Here is a 23,329-nt window from a genome sequence, read left to right as displayed (position 1 = left end):
TAAATTGGCATTTAAAATTTTTCTGAAATATAAATTGACACAACTTGTAGCCCTAAATAAGAAAACTGGTCACTTGTTCAGCACAGTAGCTGGCCGACACCCTTCCAGTGAGCGAATAAGGTGTATGATCGCTTTTAACAGCTACACAAGTCTTACATCAGTGTTTCATACTATTTACCAGGGTCCTTATCAATCCCTCTAGCAACTGCACCCACTCTTGAGCTCATCGATGGTCGTTGGATCTGAACTTCGAGCTGCAATTGAGCATCCAAGGGCATCCTATGCATGTTCGATGGGATTAAGGTCAGGAATTATCGCAACTACTCCAATCGTTCAATATCCTCTGATTGAAGGTATTTTCGTCCATTAACTGAGTCCTGTGTTAGCGGGCGTTATCGTGTATAAAGATGAAATTTATGCTAAATATAAAAATGATAAATTAAAGATGAATTTACCTATACTCTCCAGAAAAGTCTTACACATGGTACAAGCATCTCGTCCCTATACCTCTACCAAATACATGAAGGTCATTATGCCCACCAGTCTGACATTTAGACCAAATGGTCCTTTTCGTTAAAAGGGCAAATTTTGACTTCCTGGTTCTCTCTAGATGAGAACACATCTCGAGGTGCTAGACCAGATAAAATCGCGACCCATCATGAAGAGAAATCATTCGCAACTATCCTCTGTCCAAGACTGGTATTCTCGGCACCATCCTAGACATTTTTTTTTTGTTCTTCGCAGTTAAAGGTATGCAAACAACAGGACAGGACTCCTGGCATACAGGTGTGTGCATGTAGTCTCTGGGCGACTGTTATCCGTAAAATGGATGTTCGTGTTACATTATACAGGTTGCAAGACAGCTGTGTCGCTGTCGCGGACCAACCGATTTTGTCTAGAATTTTCAAATAACTGTCTTCAGCCAGCGTTGATGCCTTTTTGGGACCATGATCAGGTCGGCGAAACACTGTTCCTGTCTCCACTGAGTGGACTCTACATTTAACAAAACCCCAAGATTGTTACAGCAGGTAACCCGTGATTGGCCCACACCGAGTCCTCGATTGCCGAAATGTTTAGACCACGAATAGCCATACTAACGATGGATAAACAAGAAAATTCCAAAAGCCAGGATGAAGTCAAACTAAGATGTTTCAAAAACATCCTCACGCTACAAGCAAATGAGGTACCTCTACATTAACGTGATTATAGCGGTATCGCATTTCGACATCACAGGTTATTTGTGTGGTAGAGGTGTCCATGAAGAGTATCATCTGATTTTAATTTGAGTAGATTAAAAAAAAAAATTTTTTTCTTTTTAACTGTTTTTATTAGTGTTTAAGGGCTAATAATAATTTGCTTCATGCTATTGATTTTGTAGTATGGTTTTCTCAACATATTGGCTTCATACTTTAAGAATATACAAACATATTTTAAATATTTACAGAAAATTTAAAAAAAAGCTTTACTTTATTAACTTAATTTAATTGATCGCTCTACTTTAAATGCACCAATCATGTTCTTTATTTCTAACGGTATATTTTAAATAAATTTTTATTTTTATAAAAAAGTGACAAAAAAATTGGCAATTATTTTTTTATTAAAATCAAAAATTTGTTTTCTAAAGATTCGAATTCTACGTAAAATTCTTTATTTATAACAAAAAAGAACATTTTCAGTTTTTCTTAACATTTCTTTACTGTGGTCGCAACTGATTACAACACTACTCTCTTGTATCATTTTTTCGTAGTACGTAATATAATATTAAACATATCAGAAGTATAAAAAAAATCTCAGATCATTAACTGAAAACTCTAAATATATCAACTCTCTTATGATTAAAAGTTAAATTATTTAATAATAAGAAAAAAGTTGAGAACTGATTCAACCACATTTTCTGAATTAGTAAGCAGTTTTTAATTCCATAATTGTTCCACATTATGTTGTGATGTTTTAGATTTAACTTCAACAATTTCTTATGTCTTGCATCTAACTTTAAAATTCTTGTTTTCTTTCTTACATCCAACTTAATAATTTGTGATAATTTTAATCTTATTTTAAAATTTTTAATGCTTAGTCTTGATTTGCACTTATTTGTTTGCATTAAAAACCTATAAAAAAGTCTATATTTACACCTTTTTATTAAAAAAAAGGCCACATATTAACAACAAAACAGAACTATTAGTAACACCAGGAACAAAACTTAAATACACTCTATAACAAAAAAATCGACGCACCAAGAAGCAATCATCCGACTGTTTTGAAATTTCGTATGCATGAATGTTTTGAACAGATATGGCTGGAATGATGCTGACTGGGGACGTATAGTCTTTAGCGACGAATCCCGCTTCCAACTGTGTCCTGACGATCATCGAAGACGTGTTTGGAGACGCACAAGGCAGAGGGGGGATCCTGCATTCACTATTGCACTCCACACCGGCCCTCAACAAGTCATAATGGTCTGGGGTGCCATTTCCTTTGACAGCCGGACCCCTTTGGTCGTCATTAGAGGTACACTTACTGCACAGCGGTACATCGAAGACATCCTAAGACCTGTTTTGCTACCGTTCCTTTTTCAGCGCCCTGGGCTGGTTTTTCAGCAGGACAGTGCCAGACCACATACGGCACATGTTGCTATGAACTGTCTGCAAGCTTGTCAAACTCTTCCTCGGCCTGAAGATCACCAGATATCTCTTCCATCGAGCATGTCTGGGATATGATGGGAAGGCGATTGCATCTGGCACGGAATGTTGATGACCTTGTTCGACAATTGGATCGAATTTGGAAGGAAACACCGCACGAGACCATCCAGAAGCTTTATCGGTCTATGCCAAGCCGTGTGGCAGCTTGTATCCAGGCTAGAGGCGGGTCAACACCTTATTGAACTTGATACTGTAACTCTGCAATAAATTATTCAATTGTTCTGAAATTTTAATCATTTACCATTCTGCACATTGTCTTCATATCCACCAATTTTCGTTTCAATCGGACAACTCCTTCTTGGTGCGTCGATTTTTTTTGTTATAGAGTGTACAAATCGAAATTTGATCATCAGTTTTGAATTAACTGCTAAATAAAAATATTTCCCACAAAAGCACTTTATGAAAATTTATACAAGTAAAAATGAAAGAACACCCACTGAAAAGCACATCACACAGAAATTTCCCTTAATAAATTTTACTGCATTTTAAGTTTATGTCCTGGTATGTAATACCACATTAACACTTAGAGCTAACTAAACTTTTAACACATAGAAAAAAACCTAACAAAAAAAACTTCAGAAAACTTATTATTTAACAAATTTTTCGATAGTTTATTAAGAAATAAAAATTGTTTAAAGTAAATTGTAGAAGCTTTAAAATTAAAAATTTTTAATTTCAGAAATGTTCCAAAAATATTTCATTAAAAGTCTTAATAATTTCACAACATATCTTTATTAAATTTTTCATCTACTACCTACAAAAACATTTTGGAATAAAATCATTATTTGTCACAAAGTTCTCACAGTCTAGAGTTAAGTGTAACCTTTTTTTTATACATAAAAATAAATAAAGCATTTTAATATTTGTTTATTTGAAAACTTTCTATACAGAAAAGCAAAATTTACAGTTTCAGAAATATTTAAATTACTGCAAAATTTTATTGAAAAGAATAAACTTTTAGTAGTACGCGTAAAAATAAAAAATAACAATATATTTTGAACTGCTTTTTTGCGTAATACTACTCATAAAAATAAGTAATAAGGTTTAAAAGTAAATTCGGTTTTTCCAAACCAATGTATTTCAGTATGACTAGTTCAGAATAATTTGCTTTTCTTTATTATTTTTCATTTACTATTATTTTTTTAGTTTCTTTATGAATTTTAAATATAAGTGCTCTAAGCAATCAGTTGATGTATTCTGTTATTACATTTTAGCATCTCTTCATCTATTTCTCTAGAAACTAAATTAAATAGTTTTGAATAATATTACCATCAATTCAGACAGTTTAATTCCTTTGACCTTCAAAGCAATTCATACTAAAAATGCTCCGAGCTAAACTAGATGGCGAACCACTTTTTTTCCTTCCTTTTAAAGCCTTAATTCCAAAAATGCTTAAAGTGGTAAAAGACAATAATTGAAGAGGATAGGGGGAAAAAAACGTTACTAAATTACGCACTAAAAACAAGTGCTTTAATACTCTGCCAATACCAGCTTAAATATGAAAAAGTAAGATAGCATTTCTTCATTCTAGTTATCAAGTTTTGCTAAATTTTCTCCTATAAAAACAACTTTTCTTCAGAATAATCTATGTGTATATTTCTACCACACATGAAATTTTTAAAATAATTCTATTACAGGACAACAAAAATCTCAATTGTATCTTTTCAATAGTTTACAAATACTAATTCAAATTTCAGTGCCTTTATGCAAATTTGAGGACAAATAAATTTGCACACAAGCAACTATCAATTAAAAGAGATTTTATTTACATATATACAACCTGCATCAGATACATTAAATCTAAACATAGTTTCATAATTAAAATTAAAAAACAGCATAACCAATTTAAATTATTACAGTTATTTAAACATCAAAATAAAACGTTTAGAATACTAATAAAATAAAAATAAAAAACTATTTTTTTAAATAAAATGCATGAAAGAGAAATTATTAACATAGATGAATGCCTGTCATATAGATTACCTAATAAACTTTAAAATTCTAAAAATAATACAAAGTTTATCAATATTTTGCAACGCAAGATGAATATATCAAAAATCTTTCATTAAATATTAATGAGTATGATAAATAAAGAAAAAAGATATGTTAGCTTTTTTAAAAAAAAAACCTATAAAACTTACATCAAGAGAAAATTACTCAAAGAGTGCAAGAATTAAATTATTACAACCTAAAATACAACAACAATACATCAAAAAAATTAACAAAAATTTTAAAATACACTCATTATTTAGAAATTATTTTTAAAAAAAATTTAAATATTAAAAACAAAATTTTTAATATTTTTATCAACTCAAAATTCTTACTTATTTGAGTAACAATTTTTTTAAGAAAACAGTCTTGGAAACAAATTATATTACAGTAAATGCTGATCCATGTCACAGTGAGGTTAGGAAAGAAAATGTCACCTTGTTAGAAACCTTTATAACTGTACACAATATCCAACACCAGATTAAAAAAAGGTGGAATGTGTTAAGAAATTGTTTAAAAATTTAGTTTTATAAACAGCAGAAAAATCATAAATTAAATGCCAAAATAAACTACTCGGCTGAGGCGCAGGTGCAGGTTTTTTTTATCAATAGTCTTACATTTTTAACTTGACTATTTTTTTTTAAAGCTAAACAATAAAAGTAGCCTTTGACTGGAAATACTTGCTTTTATAATCTTAGGACTCATTACCTTAATTTGTCCAGTTCGAGATTGGGAAGGGAAAAAACCCCTGCTGAATGCTATGTAATGCCTATTTACCATTACTACATTTTTGCTTTTTTGGAAATAGTGCCAAAAGCTGATATTACAGTTGGTTTTGTACCAGTAGGAACTGGCAATATTGTAACAGGTGCTGCAGGTTTCAAAGCAGATGCGGGCATCTGGCTCATTCCAACATCCCATTTACTCTTACGTTTTGCAGCATCTGCAAATAAAAAATAATAATTCTCAATGAAAAAAGAATTGAATGTTACACATTTATTTATATTAATGGAAAACTGTTTAATAATGTAGCGTAGCTAAATAAAAGTGACAACACAAAATAAGGAATCATTATCAGGGGTGATTGTGAGTCCAAGTCAAAATTCCGGAAAATTTCTTGAGTAAAAAAAAAAAAAAACTGTTTAAATATAAAAATTAGAAAAAATTTAAACAAGGTTTTTTTTTACTTTTTCTCAATATTTCTTAGTTTACTTAAAATATATTTAAAATTTTGCACATACCTATACCATTTACACATACCTATGATGACCTAAAGAAGTAATAAAAATTTACAAATATGCCTGTCTTTCTTAAGGTTATGATTATAACAACTATTTACTGATAAAAAATGAATATTAATCATGAATATAAGCTTATAAAGTATCTCTCTGGCTCTCCCTTACATACAAATAAAATAAACTCTGTTTTTAAGTTCCACCTTTGAAAATTTGATTTCCGGAAACTTCTGTGATCAATGATTTTTTGAAACGTTTCGATCTCCGGAAACTTCCGGATCACTGTTAGCGAAAAATCCGGAAATCCGGATTTTTTCCGGAGCACAATCAGCCCTGCATTATAAAATGTTACAAAAGTAAATATAAATACTTGAATAACAGAACTTAAAGGCTAGTTTCAACTAAATTAAATTCATGAAATACAATCAAATGAAATTAAATTTCCAATCAAGTACTAGTTTACAAATAATGAAATTAATTATCAGAGCAGCAGAACTCACAGAATACAGGCAATTCGATCTGTAGTTATTTTCATACCATTTTTAATAGTGTCATCAATTATTCTAATTTAATTTGAAGTTAATAAATTATTTAATAGATTTAATTATTTATAATAGCAGTTCCGTAGTTATTTATAATAGTAGTTTCATAGTTATTCATAATCGTAGTTAATAACTTATTTAATAGACTAGGAAAAAAGCTTTGAATGGAAACAGGATAAAAAATTTTTACTAAACACATCAGGGGGTAATTTTCAGCAAAAGAGATATCTCATACATAGAACTAACTAAGATGATTAACCTTTTGGACATGGAATTTTTTAGAAAGCAAAAGATAAAAAGTAGAGAAGATCAAAAATAACTTATTTAAACCACACATCTTGTTAAGAACAGGAGTATGGTTTGAACAAGATCTGAATATTGCAACTGATGCAAAACAAGTCTCATATCTGAATAGCAGATTCTACTTAAATTCGTAGTTTTACTCGCCAAGAAATTTTGAAGATAAATGTAGCATTAGCATTTATACAATTTCAAAAAGTTTTAAATTTGACAACATGGTATATAAAATTGTAATAATTTAAACTCAAAATAAATTTACTAAGTTTATTGGATAAATAAAAAATATTATTATTTTACAAGCAGATATGCTATGTTTATAGCAGCACAGCAGAAAGTTATTTTACTACACCTAAAAATATTTAACAAAACTTATCACTTTAGAAAGATAGATGAAAGTTTATCCTACATATTTTTGTTTCTTTGAAAAATACATATTTGTTTAGTTCACTAATAAGCTTCAATGACAAGAATATTAGCAAATAACATAATCAAAAATTGCAAAATTTGAAATAATTTTAAAACTTTATAGAAACAGTCTGATATTTATTGCAGAATTTCAGATTTTAATACAAATTAAAGCTTAATTTATGTGAAAATTACAAGTTTAATAAACATAATAATTTGGAGATTTTTTTTTATCATTAATAAGTTCATTGATGTAATTTTGCATACTTCAAAATTAAGTACAATATTTATATCAATAAAAAAATATATTTTACATTTAATACTATGTTTGGCAATTTTTTAGAAGCATATAATGAGAATATTTAATATATATAGATCTATATAATGCAACCAACTAATAAAAATTGCAGTTTTACGAATATTAGGTCAATAAAGTTAAATCAGTTCTTAAAATTATAAAATATACATTACTTTTTTAATAAAATTTCTATCAAACTACTAGAAAAAAAACTAGAAAAGCTATTAACATATACAAAATAAAACCTTTCGTACCAGAAGCAGAATCAGTAGGTTTTTTAACTGTACCCGATATAAATTCAACCTGTAAAAATAAATAAGAAAAATCAAACAAGCAAAACACTAATACGTTTAAACATCTTTTTTGATAATTACATTACATTATAATGAAAGTCATATTGATAAAATACTAGACTAGAAAGAAATAGGAGAAAAGAGCTGCTGAAAGAATTACATTTAAATATCTAACAGAAAGTGTCCTAAATTAAAATGACGGTTTTCAAGTGTTCATAACAAAAAAACTGTCAAAGCTTTTCAGTTTAACAACTTTTTGACAGGAAGTACTACATGAATAAAGCTTTGACAGTTTTTTGTTATGAACACTTGCAAAACCGTCATATAATTTAGGACACTTTCTGTTAGATATTTAAATGCTAATTCTTTCAGCAGCTCTTTTCTCCTTTTTCTTTCTAGTCTAGATTTTATCAATATGACTTTCCCATTATCATGTAATGTAATTATCAAAAAAGATGTTTAAACGTATTAGCTGTTTCTGACTCTGTTTAATTTTCGCCTTTCTTTTTACTTTTGACTGGTCTGAGAATGACTGGTCGTTGCCCATTTGGGTGTTGAAATAAGTCAAATTTATTCTTTAAATTATATCGTTTACTTGCTGGAGATCACAAAAAATATGGCTGCATAGAGTTGGCTGAGATAAATGGAATCCAAATGAAAACGGCAGATTATGTGAGGTAAGTTTGAAATTAATTTATTTATTAATTTGTTACAAACTTTACAAGATATTATTTATTAACTATATAGAGCAAACATGTTCCACTTTATTTTATCAATTAGAGGTTTGCCAAATTCTATTGCATTAAATATGTTTAACTGAAATAAATTCTTCGTTAGAAAGCTCTGAAAATAGATTTTAGTATCATTTAAATATTTCAGGGTTTTGTCGCCAGAATTAAAAGTAAACTAGCAGAACACATTAAACATTTTTCAAATGAAAAAAATTTAAAATTTCTAAGTTTTAATTAACATGATCCAATTCCTATTTGAATTCTTAGTTTCTTTATTTTTATTATTTTAAATATCTAATGCATCATAGTAAAACTTTGTGACAGTGCAAAATAAATTTGTGTATTTAAGATTCAGAATTAGAATAAGAATTTTCAAAGAAATATTTATTAATTTTGAACAAACCAGAACTCATTTATTTTGTTATTAAATGTGACGAAGCTCCCATTTACTAATTATTGACAAGTCTGAATTTTAAAGTATTGAAACCTTTGAACCTCATAAAAAATCCAACTGCAAAAATTTTCAAAGAGTTCAGAAAAGAAAAAGTTATAGCATATTATGAAAGATGAAATTAGAAAGTTTTAACTAATCAACAAGGTATTATTCTCTCTGAATAGAATAAAAACAAAACCTATAATATTGGAAAGAAAAAGAAGAAATAATAAATATTTAAGTTATCTTTGATTATATGAAAATATTAATCAATAAAAAGTACTGCTCAAGAATATTTTTTAAGTATAGTAATAGTATTAAGAATAGTAATAAAAGTATATCTACATTGAAAGTTGCGATCACAAGAGAATTGCAGTCACCAAGATTGCCGCACGTCGCAACTTTATCTAAGCATCCAGGGCTTTAAATATGACATGATGTGATTTTTAATTAGTTTTCTTTGAATTATAGAGTCCTACATACATAGATTCTTCTATATTACTCACTTATTTTCCTTTAAAAAATTGCAAATCTAGGAACTAAAATTTCTGTAAACCCTAAAGAATAAGAATTTAGAATTAGAACCCTAATAAAGGAAACATTAGAACCCTTATAAAATGAGAATGAATATGAGAAAATTTTTAAGATTTTTTAATAGCATGAAGATATGAAATGTTATAGTCCTAAACAATCATGAAAGACTATTTATCTGAGCAAAATCAAAATCGTTCTGATGCTAATTTTAAATTATATGATTAGCTGAATATCAAAAAGTTATGTTTGTTTATCAAGATTAAACTAAAAATGAAAACAAATATGGCAATAAATATACACACGTGATAATAAAGCTATTACAGAAATATAAGTACCTTAGTTCGGTCTTTCCTTTCTTTATCTCGTTTATCCATTTCTTCCTTTTGCCGTTTAGCTACAAAAGAATGTGAAGAAAATCTTATTGAACTATGAAGTAAAGAAATTCATTACTATCCATATTTTTTTATTTACCTTAGGAGCATCACAATGTATACTATTTTATATTACTATTAACTTATTTTACAGTCATTAAAACTTTTTTACTCCATATTATAACTAACAATTACTCAGAGAAAAATTTTAGTCAAACGCCCTGAGGCAGAATTTTTTTTGGCTTTCAGCAACAAACTTCCTAGCACTAATATTTTGCTTTAAGATACTTTTAATTATAACAATTACTAATTTAAAGTAACAGAAAACGTTGCGTTCACAGAAGAAAATATAGAATAAAAATGTATAAAATTTTTAATTGCAAAAGTAATATTTTTTTTTAAAATTCTAATATTAAAGGCAAAATTCTCGCATTTTGTAGGCAGAAAAATGCACGAATTATTTCCTCTTTTGAAATTTGTTCATTACACAAATTAAAATTCGTAAATAAATGAAATAATAAATTAAAATTTGTACACAAATTAAAAATCGTACAGTAACTCCCAAAAAAAATATCACAAAGAAGAGATACTCAAATAAGTGTATATGAAATATGGCGTTCTTGAAAGAAAAAAAAATTAAAGAAACAACATCATTTCTAGAGCCAACTATCTCTTAAACTTTCACCATTTCTGAATTCCTTATTTTATATTATTAATTTGAAATTCTAGCTGAAGCCAGTCATTACCAATTTTTTTAAAAATCTCAAATGAGAATAGAAAAATCATGATTATTTCCTTCCTCTCTGATGCACAAGAAAGAAATCTTTGTAAAAATAAAAAATTCAGCAGAAAAAATACAATTTTAGAAAAATTATGCAGAAAGGAAAATCAAAATGTTTCCTTTCCCAAAGGAAAAATCTCTCTGTAACGTTCTGCAATATTATCAGCGTGTCACCACAATTCTGCCACGGGGTCAAACGTTATGTTTCTGAAAGTGATATTTATTTCTTAGCCAAATTTTAAAATTGTATTGGTAAGTGTTATTTTTACTGAAAGCAGAGATTCTCTGATACTTCATAGACTGAGCAATATGTAAGTTCAAGTACACGAAGATTAAATATAAATACTTTCTATGATTTTCATTGCTTCTTTTAGTTTTAATGGAATAATTATTGTAAAACTAGACATAACTATAATTTGCAACTATTTCTACAGCATATAAATAGTAATTCTTTGACACTCTATCATTTTTTTTTAACCTAAAGAAAGATTGAAAAATCCCAGTTGACAGATTACCATGTTACTAAAATTATTTCAATCATGATTATTTTTTCACTGAACAATATTTTCAAAATACTATCTGAACAATGTTTTCAAAATATTATCTGAACAATGTTTTCAAAATATTAGCTGGACAATATTTCCAAAATGTTAGCAAAATGCATTGAATATTATTTTTTTTAAACCATTGATTTAAGAAAAATCACATGGAAGTGAAGTTTTGAAACTTTTTTATAACTTATTTTTAAAAAATATTATTCCTTATACATATTTGAAAAAATATTATTCTTTATAGCTTATTTGAAAAAAATATTAGATTACTCCATTCCAGACTAATAGTGCCATATTTAGTATGTAAGTTTGAAGTAAAGTAAAATGATCTATAAAACACAAAATTTCATAAAATACAAAACCCCAGGTTCCAAAGTTTGCATTCTAAAGATCTACTGTTTTACTGTTTAACAGGGCAATGCCCATAACAAATCTCTTATACACAAGTCTAGTCAGAGTTTCATCCAATATTTTCCCTTTTAATAATGAACTTTGGTTTATTTATACTCTCTTGAATTTAAGTTATTTCAGCGAAGTGTGCACAAAATTATGATAAATAAATACAATGATATGTCATACCAAAATTTCTGAAATATTTAAACTAGTAATGAAAAAAAAGGTAACTTTTTGCAGAGTTATCAGTTTTAATAAAATTGCATAGGACTGACATCATAAAAAGGTTTGTATTTCCAAAATTTCTTACCAAGTTCTTCATAAAATGATTCAGGACCCCAACAGTGAGGATCATATGCTTCCTGGAAAACATATATATACTTTAGAAATTATAAAAAGTGATGGAAAAAAAACTTATTTCATCAAAAGCAATTATCATTTCTCTAGTTGTTATCTCATCAATATTTTATTTCAAGATTATTATACAATTTATGTAACATCAAAAAAATTTTTTAACTGTAGATTTGTTTTATCTTAAGATGCAATTTTATAACTGCATACAACATAATTAAAATTATTAACAACATAGATTCTGAGACAACTGATTTATGTAATTATAATTGTTAATATTTTACAACATAGAATATTTTAGAATATAGAATATTTAAAATTTACCTATTTTTTAGCTCAAGAATTTCGATAAACACTTGCATATTATTGTAAAAATAACTCACAATTAAGTTATATAAAAATTGTGCAACTTTAAAAGGTTCTAATTTTTTTTTAATCTATCATAATGTCATTGAAATTGATAAAAAAAGAATAATTTTATGGAAATCCCAGATCAACTTATGCTGTTCACAACGAATTTTATACAAACCAGCTAACTGAATATCCATAATGGTTATAACTTGGAGGTTTATAGAGAAAAAGGATTTAACCTATGGAAAATTACATGAATGCAATATCCTGATTTATAATTATTATTTCCAAATATTTTTTGTTGTTGAAACTTTTTACATTGGGCCTAATTTAGTTTGAAAGTAGTAGTATAAAATATTTTTAGCACATTAACATAGAAAAAGTTTTAGATATTTACAGCTCAAATAATAAAATGAAATGAATAATAATCAAAAATTAGATACTAAAGTATCATTTTATAATTCTAAAAATAGTATTATCACATGTACTAATATTATAAAATTTTATTATTAGTCTCTAATTAATTAAATAAAATTTCAGTTTTATAATTTTCTGTATATTAATACTGAGAATATTGAGTAAAATCTCATTTCTGTCTGAAGGAAACTCTTAAAAACAAGAAATAAAATAAACTAGCAACTAGATAGAAATATCCAGATAATAATCTTACTGGTGGATAATTTGTTCCTTGTTCATCAATGTTACAAAATGAGATCAACTTCTCATAGATACTAAAATAAAAGAAAGTAATATTTATAAATTTTTACAGAATAGAAAAAAAATAAAAAAGATAAAATAAAGATTATCCATTTCTTTGGAATTATTAAAACAAAGCACTTTAAGCTGGCAATCAAAAAAGTAGTAAATATTAATAAAATCTTATTGATTTATAAAGAAAATGCTTAATGATACATTATTATGAATATTAGAAAAAAAGTATTTTTATAATATTTTATAAATGTAAACAAAATACAAAACATAACTAAATGTTATATGTCCCTACAAAAATATTTCATGTTAGAAATTAGATAAATGTTTTTAAATTCTAGCAACTTTAAAATATTTTTTGTTAAATATTTTTAAATTTTAGCATTTTAATCATTCATTTATGTTTCATACAATAATTATGATTATATTCAATTATGCTTCATGCTTTAGTTTAAAGAGAATTGTTTAAAGATTATTAGAAAATACTAAAAATTTTTATGTTGGCCATTTTAGTTCTTGACTAAAGTTCAATTCGAGATAAAAGACAACTTTACCTGACTTCAATTTAGCAGTAAGTGTAAAAATCCTTTCTATACTATGAAGTATATTTTTTTTATAAAAAAGACGAGTTTTCAAATAAAATTACAACACAAGAATATAAAAGTAATAGTCTAAAAAATAACAGCCTAGCCTCAATTTTTCTATAGCCTTAAACTTACAAAGTAATAAATGAATGAATGTTTATACGAACATAAAAAAAAAGGTTTTAAAGAATTTAATAATTTTAATATATTTTCTAACAATTCTGGTTAATTTCAACAATACACAAGGAATTTTTTAATACTTTTTAAGTGTAAGGTATAATTTATGTGCGTTAAGATTTATTAAATGAATTAATCATATAAATTTACCTGGGATTTCTAAAATCTTTTCGCTTTTGAATTGAGGCATTCATGTCTTTGCCATTCTTTTTCTTTTCATATAAATCACTAATTTTTTCCTAAATATTAAAATAGTAAAATTTGAGAAAAACATAACTTTAAATATATTAAAATAAATTTATTAAGTAGAACCTTATTAAAAAAATACAATAATTTAATGATTAAAATTATTATTTCACACATTCATCATATCAGAAATGCTTAAAATTTTATCATAAAGTTAAAGATATTTAACATAGTTATCATTTAATAATAATATAAAAACAGATTAATGCTATATTATATTTACATTGCATGCCACAACTCCATTAATTTTATTGAATAATTATAAAGGAAATTTCATTCAGAAAGTTTCATATAAAGCTGTAGCTATTGTTGCAGAAAATAAACAGGCTACAAAATAATAGAAGATAAAACATTTCGAAAAATTATAATGAAATAAAACTTTATTTCTAAATTACTTTCAATGATTTCTTACATAACTGTAAAACCAATAGCAGAATTTAAGAAGTAAATATGGAGCAATATTATAAATCCAAATCCATCTGCAAGCTGAATGCAATCAGACATAAATTATTGTAAATATTTAGAATAATTTAACAAACACATAGTCAAATTCAAAATATAAATTTCTTAAAATGTAAGCACAAATACTTTATGTCATTTAATTTAAATTGAATTTTATACAATGATACTAAAATTGGCATAAATCTCTATACTGGAATCAAATAAGGGAAGAAAAAAAAAGTGTTTTTTCCTTGGGGTGTTCTATCAATTCAGCTTTTTAATTTTTGTTAGAAGCAAATTTAGAAATGTTCTAATAAGGAGACAACATGTATAATAAAAAGGAGTCTCAGCAATTTTCTCCCATTTTAAAAAAAAAAAAAAATTAGAAGAAGAATCTGCTGGTCTGCAAGCAAAATCAACTGAAATATTACTTTAAGTACAAAGAAAGTGTAGATGATAACAAATTCAGTTAATCATCAATACCTGCAGGGATTTTGAACATCTTCCAATTGGCTCGATAGGAAGTTGCAAATCTTCTTCTTTCAAATTTAAAAGACTCCTATGAAATGAAACTGAAAAAGAAAAGCAGGTAAATAAAATTTAGGGAAGCAGAATTTGAATTATACAGAGCAGATTTGACATTTGAAGAATATAACGCTATAAAACCACACGGTGTTTTTTTTTTTTTAACTTTTCCTTTTGAAGACAGGTAAAATTTTAGTACTTTCTACAATACATTTTTTATTTCCTAAATTGCTTCTAAATCATGTCACAATCGTTATGCCAAGACTTATTTTCTTGAAAGAGAAATTTTGCAAGTTTATTAAAACAATTTAGATTTTTGTGTTTTGCTTTTTTTTTCTGATTCTGCTCATAATCTTTGGTTTTCATAACAACTAAATAAATATTGTTCTACCCTAATCATGTAAGAAATCTTGTTCTACCTTAAAATGAAATTAATAATGGCATATTTACAAATCCATTTATCTGACAAGCAAAAACAAAATAACTTTGAACAATTTAACAGCGCTTACTATTTGTAACTGAACTACCCAATAAATCCTATTTTCAAAAAACAAACATTATATTTTTTAAATGGTATAAGCAGTATAATGTTCCACATTATACCTTTTTTTTAAATGTATAATCAATGAAATCATACTTTCATTTTCATAAGGAAAAAAAACTGCTTAAACTCACTTTTATAGAAAAAAGATAACTATTCTAACTAAAGATATAACTATATAACTAAAGATATACTATCTATAAATCTAGACATATTTAATTAAAAAGTTATTAATTTTCACTTAATATATATATATATATATTAAGCTTACTTTAAAATTTAATTTAATAGTTTATGTGGAACAAAAGAAATGATTACATTGTTGAAAAAATAGCAACATTAAATTTATTTAATTATAAATTATTTTTTTTTAATTTAAGGAAAAATTTTCATAAATATATAAAAAGATTATATAAATAAGATTTAAATAAAGCTTTTGATTACAGAACTTCAATGCACAAGAGGCCATTAAAATATTACTTAAGCACCAAAAGAAAAGAGAGTTTCTGATTTGCTTATTTTTATCGACTGGAGGAGAATATATGTCAGGGGTCTGTCTAGGTTTTTCTGACAGGTACCTATTTTGTGAAAATTTAGACGTAATTTGTGAAAAATTAAAAATTATATTAAAAAATCAACACAAAAATATGGATTTATCGTTTCTTAAGGGATACAAAAATGAAATTTTAAGAAAAAGTATTTTGTGAAACTACCGTTTTTCCTAAAATTGAATTTGTGAAACTACCGTTTTTCCTAAAGTTGAATTTGTGAAGGTACCGCTAAACGGTAGTAAATTCGGCCTGGACAGACCCCTGTATGTGTAAGTGTATAATGCTTCCCTAAGGTTCTAAATTCCTTTTATTAGAAAAGAAATCTCTCGTAAACTATCTCTTGTATATTTCAAAAATAAATAAAGTCTGGAAGGGAAGAAAAAAAAAATTTCAAAAATAAAAAATGTAAGCATATAGAGAAAAACTTGTACTTCTTTGTTTTTTTGGAAAGGTAGAGAGGTTTATAATAAAAAAATATGCTTACGTAATATTTAAATGGCCCCTAATAAAGAGTTTAATGTTTGAATTTTTATTGATTCAATACCTGGTGATAACGGTGGGGCTCCGGTTGGTACTACCTTGTGATCTGATGACTGTAAGGAAAAAAACTGAAATCATAAAATAATGTGAGTAAAATTATATTCATTATTGTAAATTAATTGCAAAGATTCAAAAAAATATTTTAATTAGAAAAGAAAGTGACACTAAATCAACACTAAATTCAAGCTTAAACTCAACTCAAGTTTAGTTTTATAAAATTAACTGAACAACTTCAGAATTTTTAAGAATGCTTTTGTATAATCCCGTTATAATGGACCTAGAATATAGTGAACCAATCGGTTGAAGTGAACTTTTTTAGTGGTCCTTTCTGGACTCCCATTTAACTAACGTTATTTCATGTGTTTACAGTGGACTCTAATTTCATTTCTTTTATACTATTGTAATGAATTATAATAATTGTAATGAATGTAATATAATGCAACGAATTACAAGACTATTTTGACTTCCTATCCTTTCTATTACACATGTTATAAAGATTAACATAAAAATCACTTTAGACTTATATTTTCGAAAAGAAAGGGAAAAGAACTTTCTTCTTAGTATTAATTTAAAGTTAATCAAAATGATATTGAATTTATTTAATTTGTTTTTTAGTTATTTAAATCACTTATGGTTCGAAAATTCATGTTGAATTTTTGCTTATAACAGGGCTTTCAACATTTTCGAATCACAAAATTAAAAAGATAAAAATGAACCAAAGCAGTTAAAAACAGGATCAAAAGGGGAAAAAAAAGAACCAAATGTTTTGATAAAAATATTGTATTTCTAACATAATAATAACTTTCTTAAATATAACTAGGAAGCTACGTCATAGTTTTTTTATGAGGTTTAAATTTTATATATTATACCGTAAAATTTCAATCTTTCTTTCTAATTGGGAGGACAACATAGAGCCACTAAATAAAAATCCAAAAAATATTTTTAATTAAAAATAATATATAATAGTAATAATAATAATAATAATAATAATATATATATAATATATATATAATATATATATATATATATATATATATATATATATATATATATATATATATATATATATATATATATATATATATATATATATATATATATATACTGATTACAATTTATGAAAATAATAGTAAGAAATACTGATATTTCCAATCCATTTATTATTTATCAACTCTTAAGATTTGCATCCATCTTGATATCAATTTCAGCATCAATTAAAGTAAAACAAAACTTACATCATCTTGCATATCGGATGAAGATTTACTGTCATTTGAATTACTCATATCTTCATCTTCATGAGCTTCAGTTGAATATGACACTAATTTTGATTGTTGCTTGTTCTCTTTAGCAAAACCATCTAAACATTTAAAAGTAACATTCAATAAACATAATCATAAATCGGATAAAGAATAAAAAAATAATAAAAAACTAATACCCATTGAGCTATGGCTACTCTCTTTATTGGGAGAAGGAATTTTAACGGGGCTACTTTCTTCTCCCTCAGAATCTTCAGCTTCTCCTTCAGAATCAGTGTAAGTAGCATGTAATGAAGCTAAAGCAGTTTGAGATTGACTTTGGCTTTCAGAACTCATTGTTCACACTTATTTCAATTACCTGAGAAAATAAGAACATATAAGCATTATAAAATAGCTTGCTATCTAATTTTGCATAGATGAAAAAAATTTTAAAAAATGAATAAGATCAGTACATAATAAGAAATAAAAATATACTGCAAAATACAATATTTAATACTACATTTCAAAACAATTTTAGATAGATCCTATAAATAGATTAGATAGATAGATTTTAGATAGATATTAAAATGAACATACTTATTCTACTGGCAGACATATTTATTTATTCATACTAACAACAATTTAATATCAAAGCAGAAAAAATTATATCATTGAAAAAGCTAAATTGAATAAAGTTAATGAACTGATAAGCAATGTAACAGAAATTTGAAAAAAAAAAAAAAGCAAACCTTATTTTTTAATTTTTTAAATAAATAAATAAATATCATTTCTTTAATAAAAAAAAAATATTGGAGATTTTGTTTTCAGACAATATAAACTACAGCAGTGTATCGAACAAAAAAATTTAATTCAATGTTCAGATAACAATCACTACAATGATAATTGTGCAACACTATAAAAATAGCTAATTAACACACAACACAAATAGCATTGAAATCAACATCAATCAGAAAATTATACATGTTGACTCATTCTCCAATTAATAGTTCCAGAGAATGTAGTTGCTATTTTGTTTTGATGTGGAAGATGAACCAATGACAAGATTCCACCAGGAATGAAGATGCAGATTCACTCTGCAATGGAAATACAACAGATAGTACAGGAAAGGATGTTCATAAGGTAACATTAATTGAAGTAGACTATTGAACTATGACAGAAAAATAATGTCAACTGATAAATAATTTTTTTATACATATACAGTGCCAAGTCCCATATCCAGACATCTGCTTTACCGGGTCTTTTTTTCGAACACTTTTTAATAATCAAAATAAACAAAACTCTTCTCTTTAAAAAAAAATGATTTATTTTACACTTGCGACTTATTAAAGTATGCAGGGATAAGAATCCTCCGCTTTTCTGCTTCATTATAATTTTTACCCGACTTCCGACTTTAATCCGATTTTCGCTACAATATGAAAAATTGGATATGATGTAAATGAAATCTAGTATTTCACAACAGCACTAAGAAAATCATGCATCTTTTTGCTCACATCTTGCATAAAAGGATTATTACCACCAAGAATCACACACTTAATTCATGTTTTAAAAAAACTGCGGATTTAAGATTAAATCTTCAAGAAAGAGGGTCATTAAGTGTTTATTCAAAAGTGCAATTCGGAATTTGTAGATGGTAATAATATTATATTAAAAATGAAATCAAAATTTTAAAAAGTATGTGGAAACCCCAAATTGTTGAAAATGTGAAATGGACAATAAAATCCTCACAAACCATATAGACAATAAAATCATCACAAATCGAGCGCATCAAAAAGTAATTCTACAGATAGGTGATTCGAAATTTCTTTTGTCTAATAATGTAGCATTAAAAAACTATGAAATGCAACCATAAATTCACATGATAATGCGGGTGAATCCGTCGACAATTAAGTGAGAAATGTGCAATTTGATGTTTGCTGAGCGAAAAGATACCATATTAAAACATTGAGATTTTTAAAACCCAAGTGAAATTCTGCTTTCATAATTATCAAAACAACAAGCAGCAAAACCACGTTGGTTTTTCAGTGGAATCATCACTAGTTGAGGAATGATTATTAACTGAGAAAGAATGATTCGGAATTCGTGGTATGTTATAATGGCATATTAAAATATTGAGATTTTAAAAACCATGTAGATTTATTCTTTGTTGATTGAAATTGACATTAATTATCCTCTATTTGTTATTTCTTATTGAATAAATATGTTTTGATATTTGTTAACCTTAAAGTCCTATTATTCGGAAAAATCTATTTTCCGGACTTGCCAAAGCCCCAAGGATTCCGGATATGGGACTTTCCACTATATATATACATTATACAGTACACATTTGATAGAATCAGCATTATACAAATAATTAATGAAATTTAGAAGAATGGTTTTATGAAATAATGCACCCCTAAAACATCAAAGAAATGTAAGAGGCATGGGTAATTGTTACTTAAATATATCTTTAAAACATTCAGAAAACTATGTATTAAAATCATTTTTCTCCTCAAATTAATTATAAATTAACAATTATTTTATGCATGCCTAAAAAAACTTCAATTGAAACATCCTGATTAAAAATAAAATAGTCTAAAAGCTCAACTTTAATGCATGAACCCACGTACGAAATAAACTATATTCAAGACAAAGTTCTTTTTTTTAAGAATTACTAATTGCATTTTGTTCTTGACAGGAAACAAAAATTAAGACTATTCCGAGACTATGGGCTGTAAAATAATCCCCTAACTATAATTTATGCCAGTGAAGATACTTAATGTGGTTATACTTATCTAAAATAATTACAGTGGTAATAGATTTTTAACTGAATTCGGAAATAGTATAGTAACCAAATATCAGGATTCAAAAACATAACATAATCAAACTTGCACCAAGACTGTTAGTAAGACAGTGGATCACTTTTAAAAATAAAAATTTATAAGCTTTTATCGACAATACAGCCTGACATAGAAAGTTCTACTAATTAGATTGCGCCTACACTCAAACCAATAATTATGGCAATTTTTTTAATAATTATACACGGTTAAATGATTTCAGGAAAAAAACTGTTCTTATCCAGTCATGTGAAAAAGTTAGAAAATGCATAAGTAGGTACATTGCTTTAACTGAAGGATTCTAAGATTTCACTAATTTAAAACATTCTCTCTTAATAAACAGAGGACTATCCATTATAATTTCAAATCCTATTAAATATAAAAGATATTTCCATTAACTTCTTTTAAAAAAGATATTGTATCCTTACCAAAACTGACTGTTAATATAAAGTAATTAAATTATTAACACATTTAATAATACCAGTGGTTAAATTAAAGGCCATTATTTAAAATAACCAGTGGTTATATTAAAATAATATACCCAGTGGTCACATTAAAGTAATATATCCAGCGGTTATACTAATGATATATAGATAGCTTTATAACAAGTGATCTGAAGTAACATGCTACAATAAAAGAAACTACTGTAGTAGTGCCTTTTTTTCTTTTTTCTCTCCAAAGTTTATAGAGGAGCATGCTATTTTCTTAAAAAAAATGTATAGGGTAGTGAGTACTGAGATACAAAAAACAGTAGTTTGTAGCAATTCCTGGCAACTACTTTCAACGTATAGTTTAGTAAGAAGACAAGGTACAAACGCAACCAATGTTCAAACCAACGTAAGGATTTTAGTTGTTAATTAAGAAATACAATCCTAATCCCTCACATCCAATCCTGAGACCTCAGGTTTCTCAAATAGTTAGAATTCAAACTACTTATCTTTACTCAGACTACTTATTCTTACTCAGTTTAGACTTCCCGGAGAATATTTTCCTCCCATTAGGTACTCATTCTCGGTTAAGGGGTGACAATGAAAGCCCTGCGCAATAATGTTAATACTGATTGCTAACAATAATAATTTTTACATTGTATTAATACTGACCTGTTAAAGAAATCAGATTTATTTGATCTTAAGTTTAATGAAAAAAACTATTCAGCGCACAATTTGTTTTTGTAAATATCGATGAATATGAAACTGAAGTTGTAGTGATTTTTAAAAAAGATGATTTAGCTTAAAGCTTATGTTGCTCAATGGACACGCAAAAGGGCTGTTCTCACAGCATAAAAGGGACCGTTCTCGCTAAATGCAAAAAAAACTCACTTAGGTTCTCGTTCGTCATTTTCGGATTCGATTGGGTGTTCGTAATTCGTTGTTTGAAGGCTGCGAGTTTTGGCGATCGAAATGGGCTGCAGGTGGCGTAGAGCAGAACTCTTTTCCTATGGCAACACTTCACATGCTTTCCCCATTAGCGTGTGGAAAGTCCTAGACTCCATGGGAAAGTCATAGAGGAAGGAAATACGTTAGTTTCTCTCTTGATTTTCATATAGATTAAAATCTTTTAACTTGAAAAACTATATGGAACTGAAAATTACATTAAACATAGTTCTAAAGAAAAGTATCACGGAAATGTTAGAAAATATTTTTATTAAGTAGAAAGGAAAAATATTAAGAAAAGGGAAAATATCGTAGTACATTCCTATATAACTGAAAAGAGGAGGAGAGGGAAGGGAGAAGGGCTAAAGGCATGAAACCGGTCTCTCCCCAGATGGCGTATTCGAGTGTTGCGATCGCGATTAGACTTCTCGGAGAATATTTTCCTCCATTTAGGCTCTCATTCTCGGTGAGGGACTAATTAAGGAGTAGACGGTGCGTGAATTGTTTATAGTGAGAATGGCCCTTGAATTCATATCCAATACTTTTTGTATGTAGTGAGAATAGTCTTTTAAAATTAATATCGTAGGTAAATCGGGCGATCTGAGTAATATATAGTAGCTTTAAATCTGAGTAACAAACCTGAGGATAATCCGAGAACATGCCAACACAATTTTGATTCTCTGCATACGTTGTTGTTGTAGTTCATTTACGTCGCACTAGAACTGTACAATGGGCTATTGGCGACCGTCTGGAAAACATCCCTGAGGATGATCCGAAGACATGCCATCACAATTTTGATCCTCTGCAGAGGGGATGGCACCCCCGCTTCGGTAGCCCGATGACCTGCACGCTAAGTCGAGCACTTTACGGTAGAACAATTTAAAGAGGACCAATACCACACACCCTCGGTCCCTACGCAGACTGATCCAAGTGGTCACCCACCCGCACACTGACCGTAGCCGGAGATGCTTGACTACGGTGATCTGCTGGGAACCGTGTCTTAACGATCAGTCCACTGCGGGACTTTCGCCAGATAGATTCCTGTAACTATGGTGCTGCTCAGCGGGATGTTCCTGAAGGCGGATCTTTAAGAATATTTCAATGCGTGCAATTTTTTCTCTTGCTAACAAAAAACCGCCTCTAGCGTGATTGGCTCGAAAGATGAAAGCGCATGACTCCCCAGAGAGGTGCGGGGTTTCACCAGGACCTCCAAATATTATTATTTCCAAGATTCGAATAAAAAACTTTTGTGATTTGAATTTTGTTGATGCAATAGACCAATAATAATAATCAAATTAATGACACATTTGTGCCAAA

The 23,329-nt window shown here is 27.6% G+C and overlaps 1 protein-coding gene across 6 annotated transcripts; it reads right to left on the bottom strand.

The window, feature by feature from the left end:
* Nucleotides 1–4,442: 4,442 nt before the first annotated feature.
* On the bottom strand, nucleotides 4,443–21,869 carry LOC107456296 (SAP30-binding protein). 6 transcript variants are annotated; one of them, XM_016074135.5, is made up of 12 exons: nucleotides 21,740–21,847; nucleotides 18,787–18,899; nucleotides 18,006–18,184; nucleotides 17,806–17,927; nucleotides 16,575–16,638; nucleotides 14,897–14,985; nucleotides 13,877–13,965; nucleotides 12,928–12,988; nucleotides 11,866–11,917; nucleotides 9,795–9,853; nucleotides 7,723–7,771; nucleotides 4,443–5,631 (listed from the first exon to the last, which is right to left on the bottom strand). In XM_016074135.5, exons 3-12 carry the CDS (start codon nucleotides 18,160–18,162, stop codon nucleotides 5,471–5,473), a joined length of 903 nt encoding a protein of 300 aa, XP_015929621.1. In that variant the 5' UTR covers nucleotides 18,163–18,184; nucleotides 18,787–18,899; nucleotides 21,740–21,847; the 3' UTR covers nucleotides 4,443–5,470. The 6 variants fall into 6 exon arrangements, 5 of the variants coding, with proteins under 5 accessions (XP_015929621.1, XP_071034834.1, XP_015929619.1 ...); XM_071178733.2 differs by having other exon boundaries at nucleotides 16,575–16,623; XR_006224711.3 differs by lacking the exon at nucleotides 18,787–18,899 and adding an exon at nucleotides 9,432–9,482 and having other exon boundaries at nucleotides 5,568–5,631; nucleotides 21,740–21,869.
* Nucleotides 21,870–23,329: the final 1,460 nt, after the last annotated feature.

The sequence above is a fragment of the Parasteatoda tepidariorum genome, chromosome 6 (assembly GCF_982258835.1).
Source record: "Parasteatoda tepidariorum strain Cologne lab strain chromosome 6, Ptep-v5.0, whole genome shotgun sequence".
NCBI classification, from domain to species: domain Eukaryota; kingdom Metazoa; phylum Arthropoda; class Arachnida; order Araneae; family Theridiidae; genus Parasteatoda; species Parasteatoda tepidariorum.
This window is presented reverse-complemented; position numbering and strand designations above follow the sequence as displayed.